The sequence below is a fragment of the Mastomys coucha genome, unplaced genomic scaffold (genome assembly GCF_008632895.1).
Source record: "Mastomys coucha isolate ucsf_1 unplaced genomic scaffold, UCSF_Mcou_1 pScaffold15, whole genome shotgun sequence".
Taxonomy (NCBI): Eukaryota; Metazoa; Chordata; class Mammalia; order Rodentia; family Muridae; genus Mastomys; species Mastomys coucha.
In genome coordinates this window covers 71,437,110-71,455,392 of record NW_022196897.1, presented here as the reverse complement: position 1 = coordinate 71,455,392, position 18,283 = coordinate 71,437,110, and the positions used below count along the sequence as shown (strand labels likewise).

Below are 18,283 nucleotides of genomic sequence, written 5' to 3'. Positions count from 1 at the left end.
TTTTAAACCCATAAAGTTTTAAAAACTCAGACACAAAATGAGACCGTTGAGCTTCAGTATGTACACAGCTGGACTCTAAAGTCTCTGGGGGGCTGTGTGGTCAGGGTGTCATCCTGAAACTGGTTAAGCAGAGGAAGGCAGGTGTTTACTTCAGTGTAAAGAGACAAGGCAAGAAGCTGTGTCTTCTGGAGGAGCTGTAGCTGCTAAAAGCCAGAGGAAAGACGGAAATAGCACCCTAATCAAATCATGGGTCTCTAACTGATCACAGCGGTTGCAAAATCATTAGCTGCTTGGGCTGATGGGAAACTTTATAATGGATGGATCAGACCAAGTTCTGAAGCAACTGATATATCTCAGTGTCATAATGGCGAAGACTGTAAATAGCAGGGACCTGTGAAGGAACCAGAGAGACCACAACTCCATTTCTACTTACTCTTGCCAAAAAAAAAAAAAAAACCCTGAGTTTCCTCCAAACTTTGAATCTGCCTATTTACAGGAAATACCCGATCAAAATAATCCATTCATGAAATACACAAAAGATGCCAAGTCCAAATGTGGGAAATCTGACAGGAAAAATATCCCACTTCCTTCAACAAATAAACAAGAGGAGGAACGCTGACATAAACTATGAAAGAAGGGAATTGGGGTTGGGGATACAACTTAGTGGCAATGGCAAAGTGTTTGGCATGCATGAGACTCGGGTATCTATTCCAGGTATGGAAAAAGAAGAGGGAGGAAAAAGTCTGTTAGCTGGGTATGGTAGTAATCCTAGCACTTGGGAAGTGACAGCAGAAAGATCAGAAGTTCAAGGCCAGCCTTGGATACATAGTAACTTAAAGTCTTGCCTAAACTGGATGACACCTAGTCTTGAATAAATATTTAAAAATGATACAAAGGACACATCAACTGAAGTTTGTCCTTTTAACTTTGAGTGGACTTTGTATGGAGATGCTGAACAAATCAGTCAGGAAACAATAATTATATATTGAGGTCAACTGGGAGATGCAGAAGTTGCATATTAGAAAATATTAGGTGGGCGGTGTTGGAGCACGCCTTTAATCCCAGCACTTGGGAGGCAGGGGCAGGCGGATTTCTGAGTTCGAGGCCAGCCTGGTCTACAGAGTGAGTTCCAGGACAGCCGGGGCTACAGAGAAACCCTGTCTCAAAAAACAAAAAAAACAAAAAAAAACAAAAAAAAAGAAAGAAAATATTAAGGATGAATGGGTATTTTCATGGTGATATTGATTGAATGGATACTGTTTTTTATCACAGAGAGCCTATGAAGTATTTGCAAGTAATCCTGCATCGGGGTTAGGGTGCTGAGAGCTGAGAGGAAGACGGAGACAAAGCAAACAGTCACTGGTGCTCCCTCCTTTTCTCCCTTATCTCTCAACTTACCCAGGGTGAAACACCCCAGCATCCTTCTGTTCTGGCAAGCACACCTGAGCAGTACGTTCTAACTCTGAGGTACCATGAGTAGCCTGAAGCCTTCTTATGCTCTCTCCTGGTTTTTTTCCTGCAACTCTCTCAAACTCTGCCCTCTGATTAGCTTGAATCACTCACAGAAAGGATCTAGCTTCCTGAATACCTATCTCTGTCAGCTCTGTCACGTCACTGTGGTCTTTAGCCACCATCAGACCCTTCCCCTTCCCCTCTTTTCTTTGTCTTTTCTATCCTGGTTCTAAAGAAGCCTTCCCTAACAACAACCCTGCCTCACCCAGAACAGGCAATGCACCCTTCTTAGTACCCATAGTCTGCTGCCCGTTCATGCTGCATGCTCACAGAGGCTCAATGACTCACAGTAGAGCTATATGCAGAAAAACCCATCGGAAGCCAAAAATACCAGCAAGTTGAAAATGAATTTAACATACCTAGTCTGTGGGGTATCACGGCTCAATGTACACTAGCTCAAATATGTTCAGAACGTTTCGCATCAGCTGGGCAAACCCACCCAACAGTAACTATGCAATAAAGTGTTGGATATCTCATGTGACTTGTGGACAATGGAAATAGGAAAACAGAATGGCTGTGTGGGAGTGACTCTGCCTGGTCATGGAATCCAGCACTCCATCAGTAATAGGCCATCTATACTTTATGGATTAGCACAACCTCTAGATTAGTACAGCTGAAGAAGACAAGATTTACCTGCCTCATCCATAGTTAAATCCCCATGGGACTGGTCCTATGGCTGACACAAAATGTATGGACAAAGGTTAAACGGATGGATGAACCAGTCAGGGAGAAAGAGTACAGGCAAAGACAAGGTGACTGTGGAAGTCTATGAAGATCTCTCCTCCTGGCTCCCCGATCCCAGGCTTACCTGTCTTTTTGGCTTCCTTCTGATACTTCTGTTTAAGGTGATCCATGAGTAAGCCATTCCAGGGGGCACACAGTACACCAAAAAACTGGGTAATGGCAAAGGCATTTGTGTAGGTACTGACTTGTGAAGGCACAAAAAAAGAGGACTTGGGTGAGAAGAATTTTCAGGCTACTTTACAAGAGAAGACTCTCTCATCTCGCCCTTCTCTCCAGCCCTCCTCCCCACACCCTCCGAAACCACTCTGGAATACATAGTTTTGCTGGCACAGCATCTGATCCCGAGTCTCTCAGGGCCCTAGGTTCCCTACTCAAGACCTCCCAAAAGGCTCCTCTGGAGCCCACATACCTTTCACTTTGTCCCCACCAGCCAACTTGGTGAGTAGAGAGTTGAGAGTACCAATGAAGAGGTAATGCCACAATTGTATGATAGACAACCACACCACGTGCAAGATGAACCGGCGAGAGAGCACGCAGCGTCGAAAAGAGTGTTGCTCTGGCTGAGGCTGCTGCTCCTGCTGCTGCTGCTGCTGCTCTGGTCCAGAGTTCTCTGATAGGTAAGGGAGGAACTCAGCATAAAGGACAGGGAAAGAGGAAGGGTTGGGTGGGCCAGAGTGGCCCTTAACAAGACAATCTCAGACCTAAGTTCACTGTCCACTGTTTTCCTCTATGAGCCAACTAAAACTCCCCCAGCCCCTCCACCATGCTTCGTCATCTTGTCCTTCCACCTTGGATGGCTCTTCTCCTGTTCCTTGGTGTCTTGACATCTGATCTGTCTCTCACAGCCTGCTCAATGATAACCTCTTGCCATAGTACTTTCCTGATCATTCTCAGCCAAGATGATGTAATGAAAAGCAAGGAGAATATTGGGACAGAGTGAGGGTTAAGATGGACAGCTGTTGCTCTGGACTACTCTGTGTCTCCTATCTTTGTTTTGGTCCCAGAATCACTCATTTCCTTAGGACTCCCTTGTTCTCCCTGGTCAAATTGTGACCATGAATTAAATATTCTGTTCCTCACCCAGTTGACCAATTAACTCATTCTCCCTAAATAGGCAGACTGGTTAAGACTTTAAGATATGGGAATGTTCAGAGGCAGCCTGGTCCCACACCTCTGTAGCCTGGCAGGTTCACTTTCCTCTTGATTATGTGAGCCTTCCACAGTCCTCTTACTCTTTTTATTGTTTGAGACAGGGTCTTATGTAGCCCAGACTGGCCTCTAACTCACTATGTAGCTAAGGTTGACATTGAACCTGTATGCCTAGATGTATACAGTGCTGGGATTGAACCCAAGGCTTTGCATACACTAGGCAAGGGCCCTACTGACTGAGCTATAACCCTGGCCCCTATTCTTTTTTTTTAACAAATAAATTTTATTGTGTGTATTTAAAGCACACAACATGCTGTCATCGGGTACATATAGATAGTAAAATGGTTACCATAGCAAAGCAAATTAACATATCCATCACCTCACATTGTTGCCCATTTTTTTTGTGTGCCAAGAACAGCTAAAATCTGCTCATATAGAAAAAAAAATTGTCACAAATACAATGTAATTCTATTAACTGCCCTGCTCTGGAAACTGCTTTCTTCTGCCCAGCTGCTACTTCTGCCCTATGACCTGCCTTCCCCCAGCCCCTCCCTCCTCCTCCTATTTTTACTTCTACTGTAGCTAACAGTGGTTTATAATATTCATAAGCAAAGACTCAGAGCAGACGGGGGTGGGGGGGGAAAGGAGGAAGTGATGGGAATGGTACAGATGGAAAGAGGTCAGAGGCAAGAGTCATAAAGAAATGGAGACACACATGCCAACCTTGGTGCCCTAGAACCCCATGAGAGGGCAAGACCAGAGTGTAAGGATCAGGGCAATGGAAGATAGATTTCAGTGTGAAAAGTGCTGAGGTGTGTGGTGGATAAGGTAAGAAAGAGGCACTGAAAACGCGCAAAGACCCTGCCCTTTCTGGGCCCTCTCTAAAGTGAGGGGATTGAAAAATGCTTATGGGCTCTTCCTTGCACAGCCTGGCCTTATTCTGAACCCCTGGGATGACTTCCTGGAGTTGAAAGCAGATGAGAAGCCACCAAGGCATGGGCTGCCAGTGTCTGCAGGGGACGTGGGTGAAGCAGAACTCACCTTCCTTTGGTGGCAGACATTCCTTTGACTGCAGCTCCTTGGTTTCATGCTCAGCTGCTTGATTCTCTTTCTTTCTAGTGCCAAACCTGGAGCACAAGCTGTAGAAACAAGAGCCCCAGCACTCAGCCCAAGGACTATGAGCTTGACCAGAACAAGACCAGAGAGCAGTGCAGAGGATCCTCACGTTCCTTCACACAGCATCACTTCTGAACAACCTGGATGGCCAAGTGGCAACCTAGGCCAACTAAATCCGAAGGTCTACTGGCTAATAGCCAGGTTTCCGTGTTTCCAGTTTATTTTTTATTGTAATGATCTGATTGATTCTGATAGACAAGTTTGGGGGATCCTGGAAATATGGAAGGAGAGAATGGCTCTTGTTATAAGTCTCAGCTCTGAATCTTTCTCATGTGGCTCCAGCTTTACCTCTCAGAGCCTCCGTTTCACAGATGAAAAACGAAGGCATGGATATCAGTACACAGCCATCAGTACACAATATTTCGTACACAGCTATCAGTAGGAAATGAAACTGTGAGAATGAACTCAAAGAGCATATGGGGTACAACAAATAGCAAGTGGACAGCAAATGAAGATGCCCCCTTAGCTCCCTATAACTGACAGCCGGTGTGATCACGGCACCCCACCTCCTCTGTCTCCATCCTTGGCAATGGGACTCTGCCCATTTCTCATCATTATCTAGCCTAGACATGTGAACTGCTCCAGCCAAGATAATGTAGCATACAAGTGACACATCAATTCCAAGTCAAAGCCTCAAAAAGAACTGCGTGCATTACTGCCCCATCTCTGAACCCCAGAACCACTATGTGCACACACCCAAAACAAGAATGAAGCGTTATTAGCCTGTGATACGGACATTCCTGTTACTCCAAACCCAATGTAAGCAAGGCCCTGGCAGACCAGCCAACTCCCTGCTAACACATCAGATGACTGGAGGCATAAATGATAAGCTCATTCAAGTCTGGCTCAGATGTAAGAAATAAATTCTTAGGAGCTGGAGACACAGCTCAGCCGTTAAAAGGACTCTCTGTTCTTTCAGAGGATCAAGCTTGGTTCTCAGTACCTATAGAGCAGCTCACACCCATCTGTAACTCTAGTTTTAGGCGACCTGACACCCTTTTCTGACCACCATGAACACCAAGGGTACACATGGTACACATGCATTTACACAGACAAAACACTCATATATACAAAATAAAAATAAGCTAATCTTTAAAAAAAACACAAAAAAAAAAAAAGAAAAGAGAGAAAGAGAAATGAAATGCTTGGCCTGTTCGTTGTGTAGGAGTAGCTAACCAATATACTCTTCTCCTATAGCAGGGTTAGTCTTTCATTTTTCCTACCTCAGATCAGATGAGATATTGGCCAGTCATACTTACCCATAGCTGTAGTTGGGAGGCAGTGGGTAGGGGATATGTCCTTTGGGCATCAGAAGGAAAGTACGCCCAACATGCCAGACACTGCACACAGACATGAAGAGGAAGGAAGACCTGAGGCTGATGCCCCGCTCATAAAGAAGCTGTGAAGAAAAGAGCAACACATCAGGATAACACCAGGACTCCCAGGAGCACAGTCAAAAGTGCGGAGAGAAATCAAAGTGTCTGTGGACAGATGAATGGATGAGCAAAGTGTGGTACAGCCACTTGAGAGACTATACCACAGCCTTTACAAAATATCATGGCACACACCCCAGTACCGATGAGCCTTGAGAACATGACATCAAATGAAGATAGCCAGTCCCCAAAAGACAAACTCTGTATTATTCTACTTACAGGAGATTCATAGGATAGTCAAACTCATACAAAGTATAATGGCAATTGCCTGAGGCTGGAAACAGGGGCAGAAGGAATGAGAAATGTGTGTTTAATGGGTACAGGGTTCCAATTTTATAATGTGAAATTTCTCTCGAGATGGATGCTTGCTCTCAATAGTGTTAATGTACCTAAACTACTAACCTGTACACTTAAGAGATGGTTATGGGTTGGCAAAATGGTTTAGTCAGAAAAGGTGCTTGCTGCCAAAGCTTGATGATCTAAGTTCAACACCTACAACCCATATAGTGGATGGACTCCCTCAAGTAGTCTTTGGCCTCCACAGACATGCTGTGGCACATCCACGAGACAGACAGACAGACAGACAGACAGACACACACACACACACACACACACACCCTACATCAATAGACAATTTTTAAATTTTTTGAGAGTAAGTTTTATACTCTATGTATTTTATCATGTGTGAAAGGCCTAGGAAGCAGACGCTGAAAGCCACATTTCCGAAGCTTCAGCAGAGCCTGCTGCCTGCCCTCCTGGCCCAGCAGAAAGATCCCCTTTACTCAGGGCCTAGTAAGCAGCAGGGAGCCATCTTGTCACCTGCCCCTACAATCTTGTCATACCTCTTCTCGTGACTCTCAGAGATCTTTTTGCTTAATGCTATTCCCACCCCACATCCCCCCACTAACAAGTCCTTGTGGGCAACTCTTCACACAAGAGGCCAGCTTACAAAACACATCCGTGGGAAGCTACAGAGGGACCCTCCCCTGTGTTCTCCTGGGTGACTCAAAAGGAACCTCTAAATTCCTCAATTTCCAGGTTAGAAACCACAAATTGAGACAAACCTCTTCCTTTTACAGAGAGTGGCACTGAAGTCTGGAGAGGCAAGATGGGCCACACAGGAAGCAACCAAGTCAGATTAAATGGAGAACCCCATTCCTGCTCCAGCCCCTCCCTTCTGCCTTCAAAGAGAAGGGGATGCATCCAGGTAAGCTTTACCTGGTAAGGGAAAGGAACCTATAAAATGGCTCTTGCACCACCAGCAAAGGGTCTGGAGAGCTTCAGGGACTCAAACTTTCTTGTCAAGGTGCTCATGGGACTAAATGAAGTTCATGAGCCCATGGGTGGCCTAGCAAAAGCCCAGAGAGAACCCTAGGTTGGGCAGTACAGGGCCCACCATTTTTCACTCCTGTTGCCAGTCCTTGTGTTCCAGCTGGTTGTCTCACAATCAAAGCAGTTACTACAGTGTCAACTACCACACCTTCCTTCCCACTGCAATCTTCAAAGAGGAAGAACAGAGAGGCAGGGAAGAAGGCTTCTGTTGTTGCAACTAGGTCTTGGGTGGGCCAGGCAGGCGTCAAGCTCACTGTATAATATAAGATGACCTTGACTTTCTGATGCTCCTGCCTTCAGCTCCCTGGTGCTGGGATTAAAGGTATGCTACCAAGCTTGATTATGCAGTACTGGGGCTTTATGCTTACGAGGCAGGCATTCTAACAACTGAGTCAGCCTCCAACCTAAAGGTTTTCTTCTACTCTCCTTTCGAAAACCTTCCTTCAGGGAGGAAATGTCCCCTGAAACTCCACTATACACCCACTTTATCTCAGTGCAATGATATGGCATGCCTGCCTCTACCTGTCAGTGGTAGTAGAGGCAGAGTTTGCCATTGTTAGCTTAGACCAACCAGAAATCATCCCGAGGGTTAGGCAAGGCACTAGCCAAATAAAACTGTTAGCAATGACTTAAACATTAAAGTCACTAACAAAGCCAGGTATGGTGATTCCTGCCTATAACTGCAGCACTCAGAGCCTAAGGCAAAAGGATCGAGAGTTTGAGGCTAGCCTGGGCTACAAGATTCGGTCCAGCCTGTCCTACACAGTCAGATGCTGTCCCAAAAATAAACTAATTGAAGCTAGGTGTCATGACACACGTCTATAATCCCAGCACTCAGAAGGCTAAGGACGAATGATCATGAGTTTAAGAACAAACTGGACTACACGGTGAGCCTTGGGCCAGCTGAAGAGGCCTTTTCTTAAATGATAATAACAATTAATTAATTTAATTAAAAAAAAAAAACATTAGCAGAGTGGCTGTTAATGGGCTTCTAATATCCTTGCCAACAGTTTGTTCTCCTGACACTCACAACCAGCCCTTGAGAGATAGAAAGGCCCCTGTGTAGTCTCTACAGTCCTCACTGGCCTTTCCTACCCACTTTTCCAAGGTGGAAGTATACATCAGCAAGTGCTACTTTTTACAGAGTTCCCAGTTTCTGTCCATCCCTGACCCAAGTATATCATGATCGCCTCTTCCTTCTTCACCAAGCAAAGAGTATAGGCTTAGTGTAAAGAGGGGGCTTAATAGTCCCCAAGCTCATCTCTAGAGGCAGACAGACCTAAGTGCAGGTTCAAACGTCATAGTTGCCAGTGCAGAACCTTTGACAGGCATCATGATCGCCCTAACACTCAAGTGTGTCACCCGAGGAATGTGCCTACCTCCAGGGCTGACAGAAGTCACGCAGGGTTCACAGGACAAGCGACTGGAATTAATAAGGGCTCAAGCATTCAATAAATGTTGTTAGTATTGTGTGTGTGAAAGTATATGAAGGCCAGAGGACAGCCTTGAGCATCATTCATCAGGAGACAGGGTCTCACAGTGGCCTTGAGATTTGCCTGTTTGTAACACTCTACACTGAGATTACAAGCACACACCAGGACACCCGGCCTTTTCACAGGGATTCTGAGAATCTAACTCAGATAGTTGTGCTCACACAGTAGGCCCTTTACTGACTGAGTTATCCCCTCAGCCCCAGATTCTGGTATCCCTACCTTAATGATGAGAAACACTGCTGAAGAGGAGTCAAATGCCCCATTGTAGAAGGTGATAATGGTTGAACGGTGTTTGCCAAAGAGATTCCCAATCTGGAGAAGACAAGGCAAACTTAGCTGACTTCTTCATGAGACAATTATTTACCTTCTTCAGTACCCAAGCATGATTAATATCTCCACCCTCTTGCACCGCAATTCTTTCAACTCTAGTTTGGGTCAACCCCTCTGGAAACTAATGACGTCTGCTCCTCCCTCAGCTGCCTGGGATAAGGGAAGGGGACACAGGCTCACACCTGTAGGTTGGTGATGAGGAACAGGATTCCTCCCACTGCAAGCATGGGCATGGCTAGGAAGAGCAGCACGGCAGTGTCTGGAACCATAAAAGTCACAGGAGTGAGTGGCGATTTCATTGGAACCCAAAGCCCAAAAAGCTGTACTTTCTCCTCTCTCCTCCAGAAGGCTCCAGCTTCCATCAGCTTCAAACCTTCAACACAGCAGCGCTCGAAGCTCACACTTCACCAGCCTGCTGGTGTCCTTTGAGAGCCTTAGGGAACGGTCAAGAGAGTCTCCAGTCACGCCTTCTCATGACTCCTAAGGCCCCCTTCTCCTTACCAAAGGTGGTTGTGGGTCTGCAGTAGACCATAAATATCTTCTCCATCACTGTAGGAGAAGAGGGCTCTGGAATCAGCCCCCGAATCACTGCCTCACCATGAGCATGATCTACCTTCTGAATCTGCCTCGCTCTCCTCACCCTAGGAACAGAAAACAAGAGACTCTATCCTGCTTCGCTGAAGCACTGTGACAACTGAGAGAGAAATGCCTGGGACCCTTCCTTTTGGTTGTGAAATTTTGAGCACTGTCTTGTTGTGTGGTATTTGGCATAAGAAATGCTGCGTCAGTATGTTCCTGGTTCTAAACAGAACAACAAAATCAAACAAGCAAGCAAAGCTGGTATGCAAGCAACAGGCTTGCTAAAATGTTGGAAAATCTCCAAATGACTCCAAATCTCTGAAAAAGTAGTCTTAAAAAGGAGCAATTTTTGCAACAGGTAATCCAAAGCTTATTGGTATATTAGGCCTGTTCTAGCATCGTCTATTTTTCCCACATTTTATTTGTGTGTGTCTGTGTGTTATGTATGTGTGCATGTGTATGTATGTGTGTGTGTGGTATATATTTGTGTGTGCGTGTGTGTACGTGTGTGGTAATGTATGTGTATGTGGGGGGTGGTATGTGTATTGTGGTAATATATGTTTATGTGTGTGCATGTGTGGTATGTATGTATGTGTTTGTGTGTGGTATGTGTGTTAATATGTTAATATGTGTGCATGCATGTGTGTGTGTGTGTGTGTGTATGTGTGTGTGTGTGTGTGTGTGTATGTGTATGCATTGGCGTATGTGTGAAGGCCAAAGGACAACTTGTGGGAGTTGGGTCTCTCCTTCTACCATGTGGGTTCTGGAAATCAAACTCAGGTCATCAGACTTGGTGGCATGCATCATTACCCGCTAAGACATCTTGACAACCTCTGAACCTCCTCTTACGTAACTACTGTTCCATGCCTAGAGAAGCTCGAGAAAGAGATGATTTTAGAGATGAGTCATACTATTTGCCATTCACTTTCTGTTGTTTACAAATGTACATCTCTCCTAATGAGCTAAAGATTGGAGATCCGTTTCACAGTAAAATCATCCTAGCATCAATACTTTTCCCAACAGTCCCATTTTATGGAGGAAGAGAGACTTTTGCTCAGCTAGTGTGGTGATGTGACTAGGAATGGCCTTCGTCGTCCCATATATTTAAATGCCTGGTCACTAGAGAGTGGAGTACTTGACAGGGACTAGGAGGTATGGCCTTGTTGGAGTAGTGTGGTCTTGTTGGAGGAAGTGTGTCACTTAGGTGTGGGCTTTGGGATTTCAGAAGCCTAAGTCAGGCCCAGGTCTCTCTCTCTCCTTCCTGTTGATTGTGGATCCAGTTGTATAACTCTCAGCTACCTCTCCAGCACTATGTCTCCCTGTGGGCCAACACATTTCCCACCGTGCTGAGAATAGACTCATCCTTTGAAAAAGTAAGCCAGCTCCAATCAAATGCTTTTTATAAGAGTTGCCTTGGTCATGTGTCTCAATGCAACATTGACTAAGACAGCTGGGGTGTTGGCTCAGTCAGTAAAGAGTTTACTCTGCAAGCATGAGGATCTGTGGCCAGCAAGTATAGCCTAGCCAACACAAAGCGAGTGAGCTGGATACAAAGGGAGAGATGCTGCCTTAAAAACACCGGACTCCTGAGGGGCCTAAGGGAGACTTCTGGCTTCTACTCAGATAGTAGATAAGTAGGTAAGCCACACACTCTATCTACATGCACACTCAAGTGAGAATACACATTGGCACATATGCATAAGTAAGTAATAATATAAATAAGTATCAGGGGATTCTTGCTCAAAACTCACAAATGTAAATACACACATAAGTAATAATATAAATAAATAAATAAATAAATAGGTTTAGCTTATTGCTCAACTCTTATAAATGTGGCTTCATGAGATTTGTTTAGACCAAAACACCAAGCCCCTGGTTTGGCTGAACACAAGTGGAAACTCCCTCATGACATCAGCTGGCTCTGTCACAGCTATTACACAACAGACCTCACTATTTTCATTTCTCAATCCCCGAAGTTAAGCCACCTAATTTGCCCCTGGGGAAGAATGTTGCAGCGAGTTACCTCTTGGCGAATCTAACCTCCTGCTTCTAGGTCCACTTCCCACATAATTATCCACGGCCTTAGGAGTCATTAAACGAGTCCCTCTCACCCTCATCTTATCTTGGTTTTCTCCCCCACATAACAAAGGAAAGGAAAACAGGCAAGCCTGGAATGCAGACTTTTATAGGAATCACTGGGAGCAATTTTTTGCATGCCACAGGGCTGTCGATTTTGATTCTGCTAAGTGAAGATTATTTTCAAAATTATTATACATGTTACCAAAAAAAAGAACATTTTAATATTGTATAGATATAATTCTTTCTTCAGTAGGATAAATTTTTCACAGACAATGTGGGTCTATGAAAATATCATGGGCCCTTTCTTTGCCTACTGTACCTGGCCCATCCATCCACTCCCCAATTGTCCCTCCCGCCCAACTATCCACCCTCACCTGCAGAGGTGAAGGCAATGATGAGTGTGGCGCAGGTGTAGAAAACTCTGAAATACAGAAGCATCCAGTTAAAAAGAAGAAACGTAAGGACCAAGCAGGAGTCGGCTCAGCTGACATCCAATGCTAGCTAGAACATGACAACACTGTCAGCAGGGAAACTCCAAGGGTACAGCCACTTCTGAGAGGTCAGCACCAGAGAAGTCCTGATTGCCTGGAGAGGTAGTCCTGACCCCATAGCTAGTAAGTGTGATAGTAAATCTCACTGAGAACCTAGAATCACCTGAACCTAGAATCAGGCAATGGACTGATTACATTAACTGATACTGGAAGACCCATCTGGACTGGAGTGGAACTATTTGGTTGGCAGAGGATCCTGGACTGTATAAAATAGGGAAAATGAGCTCCGCCCCTCCCCATCTTCTGTGTGACTTCAGATACAATGTGAACAGCTTCCTCAGGCTCCTGCTACTGGGGTGTCCTGCCATGATGAACCAGAGCCTAGAGGCATGAGAAGGCTTCCTTCCTCAAGTTGCTTTGGTCATGGTATTTTATCCAAGAAAATAAAAAAGACTCAGGAATACTGAAGGCAAGGCACAGACCCTCTTGTCCTGAGGCCAATCCCTTGGGAAAGGGGGCCTGGCCTGCAAATCAAAACCTTGAATTCAAATTAGAATTCATCTCCACAGATTACATCTCCACATATGACTTTGGACAAGGTGCTGCCTTTCTCTGGGCCTCAGTAGCCTTTTCTGGAAAAGGAAAGGGTTAGTCAACATGCAGCCAAGAATAGTTATGAATTCGAACTAAAAGAATCATAAACTTAGTAAAAAAAAAAAAAAAGTTATCGAGATTGTGTGTGTGTGTGTGTGTGTGTGTGTGTGTGTGTGTGTGTAACTGGACTACACGGTTGTTGAAGAGTTCAGGTGACAACTCGGTGTCACCATGTCAGAAGGGGTGGACACACCTGGATCAGATGCCAAACGCAAAGTCCTTGAGTTCACAGCTAGGGGTGTGGCTTAGAAGGGGTGGTGGTTTAAATGGCTATGCCCCCAACTGGCACATACATTTCTATACTTGGTTTCCAGTTGGTGAAGAGGACGAGGAGTCATGGTCTTGTTTGAAGAGGTGTGTCCCGGTGGCTGGCTGTGATGCCACCCCCAGTGTACTCTCACCTTCCTGATTGTGGATCCAGATGTGAGCTCTGACTGCCCTTCCACCAGCCTAAGGCCAAGCCTTCCCTACACCATCACAGACTCTGGAACCATAAGCTCAATTTAATGTTTCCTTTTCTAAGTTGCTTTGGTCATAATTTTTTTTTTTAATCACAGCAACAGAAAAGTCACGAACACAGAAGTAGACACTTGCCTGGCTTTCATGAAGCCCTGGGTTCCATTCCCAGCGACATTAAAACAAAAAGCGAAAACAAAAACAAAAAAATAAAACCAAAAAACAAAGTTCAAGTGATTCTAGGATAAATGCTAAAGTTCCCGGGCTGCCTTAGTGGTGGAGGACTTTGTAAAGATAGGTAACAAAGGTGGTATCAGAAAGCAGAAGTTCAAAGGACATGTGGCAGAGAAGAAACAATGGGAAACAAAATTCAAGCTTATGTCTGACTTATTATCCCCAAAGCTTAAGTGTAAGGGACTTCCTTTACTCTCTACTTTCCTATCCTTCAGACAGATCGCCACATATATGCTCCTGCCATGGGCTGTATTGGGGCATAGTAGACCTGCTTATCAATGAACCTGGCCACGCGGTAATAGAGCCCCTTAAAGGAACATGAGGTCTCTGATTCATTTGCAAGGGAAAGCCCCATTGTAAGAGCCTCCTGGTTAATCAGAAGGAACCTGAAACTTCACCGTTGGGTGGCACTCCTCAGAAAATGATAAGCAGGAGAGAATGAAGGCAAAGCCTGAGCCACCCAGAAGTGAGGCCCTGCCAGAAATGAGACTGGGGATTCAAGTGACAAGGAAAGCAGATGGCACCGAGTATACATTTTGTTAATTTTGAAACCCTGGCCTCTCAGGAAGTTGAGTGTGTAACAGGATGAGACATTACCAACTACAGAGGAAGGTGGAAAGGAAAGAGAACCCAGCATGTAGAAAGAGGGTAGTGCTACCGAAGAGTCCACAGACTGGGATCCAGCTGCTGGGGCAGGGTTTCCCTCCAAACCAGACTGCTGCCTAAACACTCCCTCTTCCTCCCTCGATTCTGCCCAGGCTGGGGCTCTAGACTTACATGGCTATCAGGCGGGCCACAGTAGTCTTGAAGCGGTCAAAGATGTAGCCAGTGGGGAAGGTCATGAAGTTGTTCATGAAGGATGCCAGAGTGAAGATGAGTGAGAACTTCTCATCCTGTGTTTTTAATTCTGGGAAAGAAAAGCTCTTAGGAACCCTGATAACATGAGACAGAACCAGGATCACCCCAACCTTCCTGCCAGGTTAGTTCCCAGACTGGACTCCCCTCTACCTTGAACAACTTCACTGACCAGAAAGCTACCAAGTTGCATTAAAATGTATTGCTCTCTAAAGGTCCTTTAGAAGGTGGTATTTCCTTCCTTCTTTCCTTGCTAACCTCCACAGGAGGGATGAGAGGGGGCTGACAGTCCTACCCTCACAGAAAGGCTGGCAGGGTGAATAAGGGAACAGAGACCTCCCTATTCCTTTTCAACTCCCAGGAACCAGGCACGGCTTCCTTTGAAAAGCCATCTTTGTCCTTACCAGAGGACCCTGTTACATTGCTCCGGAGCCAGCAGTCCTGTTCACAGGGCTTTAAAAAGTAGTTTTCTGCTTTGAACACAAACAACAGTGAAGTCCAGCCAAAGAGGACACCAGCAAAACCGATGCATTCCAGGAGCCCAGTCAAGAAGGTGGCCAAGTAAAGAGGCAGGCCCTGGCTGGCCATGATCTGAGGCGAAGTGGGTCCACAAATCCTATCCTGAATTTCAGAGACGACCACTGGTAGTGATGTGTGGGAAATTCCTTTGGCAAGCCCTCAACTTCAGTGAGCCCTCTTGTTCCAGCTGTCTCTGGGTTGAGCAAGAAATCCCATGGAATGGTTTGTCTGGAGCCTGGAAAATAAGGCAGAAGCAGCCTAGCTTCCCCAGGAAGCTTGGGGAAAAGACAGCTGAGGGAAAAAGGTCCTCAGGAGAAAGGCCCTGATGCTCTGGAAAGTAAAAACGTTCATACATGACCAGGGAATGTGGCTTAGCCATAGAATATCATCTAGAGTTCATTCCCAAACATGGAAAAACAAAAACAACACCCTCCCCCCACCACCCGCCAAAATAATGATCACACATCCTTCCACTCACGGTGAAACTGCCCATGGGTAAGAAGATACGGAAACACAGGCCATACGGGGAAAAAAATATCCTGCCTAATGTTTGGGGACATCACAAGCGGAGGTAGGAACCTCTGAGAATTCCCGACTCGAAAGTCTGAATACAGTCCACCAAAAGAGTAGTCACCCTGAGCCACTGGAAGGCCTGACAACAGGCAAACGCTCGGTCTACAGCTAGAACTCGTCAGTGCAACAAAGTGGAACAAAAACTTGTGAAAGTTTTGTGAACTTGCCCCAAGGTCGCACAGCTACTTGGTCACTATGAAAAATGTCCCAAAAAAGAGCCTTGTCTAGGACCACAATTCCCATCCCACGCTGCCTCTACCGACAGTCACTAACTTCCACCAAGTAATAGGTCGCGCTCCAGCCAGCAGTCATTCTCTCCCAGATCATTGTCCCCGCAGCCCTGCAGCCCCGCCGCGACAGGGCCACCGCCTTCCACTACGACCCCGCCGCCCAGAGCCACCCTGTCCGACTCTGCTCCGCTCGGCTCTGCCCAACCTGACCCAGCCCAGCTGGGCCACACCCGGCCCCGTAACCTACCTAGTCCTACCCGCGTGTTCCTAGTCCGAACCTGGGCCGGTTTCCCGCTCTCATCGCCCCTCCCAGTCCTCTGCCTCCTCCTGTCGGCCGCCTACTGCTCGATCCCTCCAGTAAGGGCTTGGGACCCGCCCCGTCTCCGCTACTTCCTTCTTTAAAAAAAAAAAAAAAAACCAACAACAACAACAACTGTCCATGGTTGGGTGCAAATGTCTGCATCTAACTCTTTCAGCTGCTTGTTGGGTCTTTCAGAGGGCAGTCATGCTAGGTCCCTTTTTGTGAGCTCTCCATAGCCTCTCTAATAGTATCAGGCCTTGGGACCTTCGCTTGAGCTGGACCCCACTTTGGACCTGTTGCTGGACTTTCTTTTCCTCAGGCTCCTCTCCCTTTCCATCCCTGCAGTTCTTTCAGACAGGAACAATTATGGTTCGGAGTTTTGACTGTGGGATGGCAACCCCATCCCTCACTTGATGCCCTGTCTTCCTGCTGGAGGTGGACTCTACAAGTTCCCTCTCCCCAGTGTAGAGCATTTCATCTAAGGTCCCTCCCTTTGAGTCTTGAGAGTCTCTCACCTCCCAGGTCTCTGGTATATTCTGGAGGGTCCCCCAAATCTCCTACCTCCCGAGGCTGTGTGTTTCCGGCCTTTTCTGCTGGCCCTCAGGGATTTCAGTCCTTTTCTCCCACCCAGTACCGGATCATGTTCCCCTCTCAACCCCACCCCCACCCTCTTTCTCTTCCATCTCTCTCCCTCCCCCCTGTAGTTGGTTTCTTCTCCCTCCCAAGTGCGACTGAGGCATCCTCACTTGTTGACCGGTTTGAGTTCTGTGGGCTGCATCTTGGGTATTTGTCACTTTTTTTTTGGGGGGGGGCTAATATCCACTTATTATTGAGTACATACCATACCGTGCACGTTCTTTTGGGTCTGAGTTACTTCATTCGGGATGATATTTTCTAGTTCCATCCATTTGCCAGCAAAACTCAGGATGCCTTCATTCTTAATAGCTGAGTAGTATCCCATTGTGTAAATGAACCACATTATCTGTATCCATTCTTCTGTCGTGGGACATCTGGGTTGTTTCCAGCTTCTGGCTATAACAAACAAGGCTGCTATGAGCATAGTGGAACACATGCCCCTGTGGGCATCTTTTGGGTATATTTCCTGTACTGGCTGGTATTGTGTGTCAACTTGACAGAGGCTGGAGTTATCACAGAGAAGGGAGCTTCAGTTGGGGAAGTGCCTCCATGAGATTCAGCTGTGGGGCATTTTCTCAATTAGTGATCAAGGGGGTAGGGCCCCTTATGGGTGGTGCCATCCTTGGACTGGAAGTCTTGGGTTCTACAAGAGAGCAGGCTGAGCAAGCCAGGAGAAGCAAGCCAGTAAGGAACATCACTCCATGGCCTCTGCATCACCTCCTGCTTTCTGACCTGCTTGAGTTCCAGTCCTGACTTCCTCTGATGATAACAGCAATGTGGAAGTAAGCCAAATAAACCCTTTTCTCCCCAACTTGCTTCATGGTCATGATGTTTGTGCAGGAATAGAAACCCTGACTAAGACAATTCCCAAGAGTGGTATTGCTGGATCTTCAGGTAGATATATTTCCAGTTTTCTGAGGAACTTCCAGATTGATTTCCAGAGTGGTTGTACCAGAAGCTGCTGACCCCTGTGGTTGAATTAGGGGAAAGCTAGAAGAAGCTGAAGAGGAGGGTGACCCAGTAGGAGGACCAGCAGTCTCAATTAACCTGGATCTCAGAGATCTCTCAGACACTGGACCACCAGCCAGGCAGCATACACTAGCTGATATGAGGCCCCCAACACACATACAGTAGAGAACTGCAGGGTCTTGGTTCAGTCAGAGAAGATGCACCTAACCCTCAAGAGACTGGAGGCCCCATGGAATTTAGAGGTCTGGTGGAGTTGGGGGCAGGGAAGAAGTATGGAATGTGAAACAGTTAAAGGATGGACTGGGAGGGGAATAAAATCTGGAGTTTAAAATAAACATTAAATAAATAAATTTAAAAAACTCTTCTTGCATGTTATGTATATTGCTATGCATGTAATGACACATTATTTGATCTTAAATAAGTACAAATTTCAAAGACTTAAACTTAATTTCCAATATGTTAATTTCACTAAACAAAAGCTCTTTGGAGTTCTCAATAGTTGCATGAATATCAAGGATTTCTATGACTAAAATGTTTG

The 18,283-nt window shown here is 46.0% G+C and overlaps 1 protein-coding gene across 3 annotated transcripts in view; it reads right to left on the bottom strand.

The window, feature by feature from the left end:
• Slc43a3 (solute carrier family 43 member 3) overlaps positions 1-16,190 on the bottom strand; it is a 22,066-nt gene extending 5,876 nt beyond the window's left edge. Inside the window, exons 1-10 of one of the 3 annotated variants that reach the window (XM_031370863.1) lie at positions 16,087-16,190; positions 14,922-15,271; positions 14,440-14,569; positions 12,202-12,248; positions 9,352-9,428; positions 9,059-9,151; positions 5,841-5,980; positions 4,447-4,544; positions 2,666-2,866; positions 2,321-2,440 (exon numbers count right to left, since the gene is read on the bottom strand). In XM_031370863.1, the coding sequence (XP_031226723.1) occupies positions 2,321-2,440; positions 2,666-2,866; positions 4,447-4,544; positions 5,841-5,980; positions 9,059-9,151; positions 9,352-9,428; positions 12,202-12,248; positions 14,440-14,569; positions 14,922-15,105 (1,090 nt within the window). In that variant the 5' untranslated portion in view covers positions 15,106-15,271; positions 16,087-16,190. The other 2 variants (XM_031370865.1, XM_031370864.1) reach the window with 2 other exon arrangements.
• Positions 16,191-18,283: the final 2,093 nt, after the last annotated feature.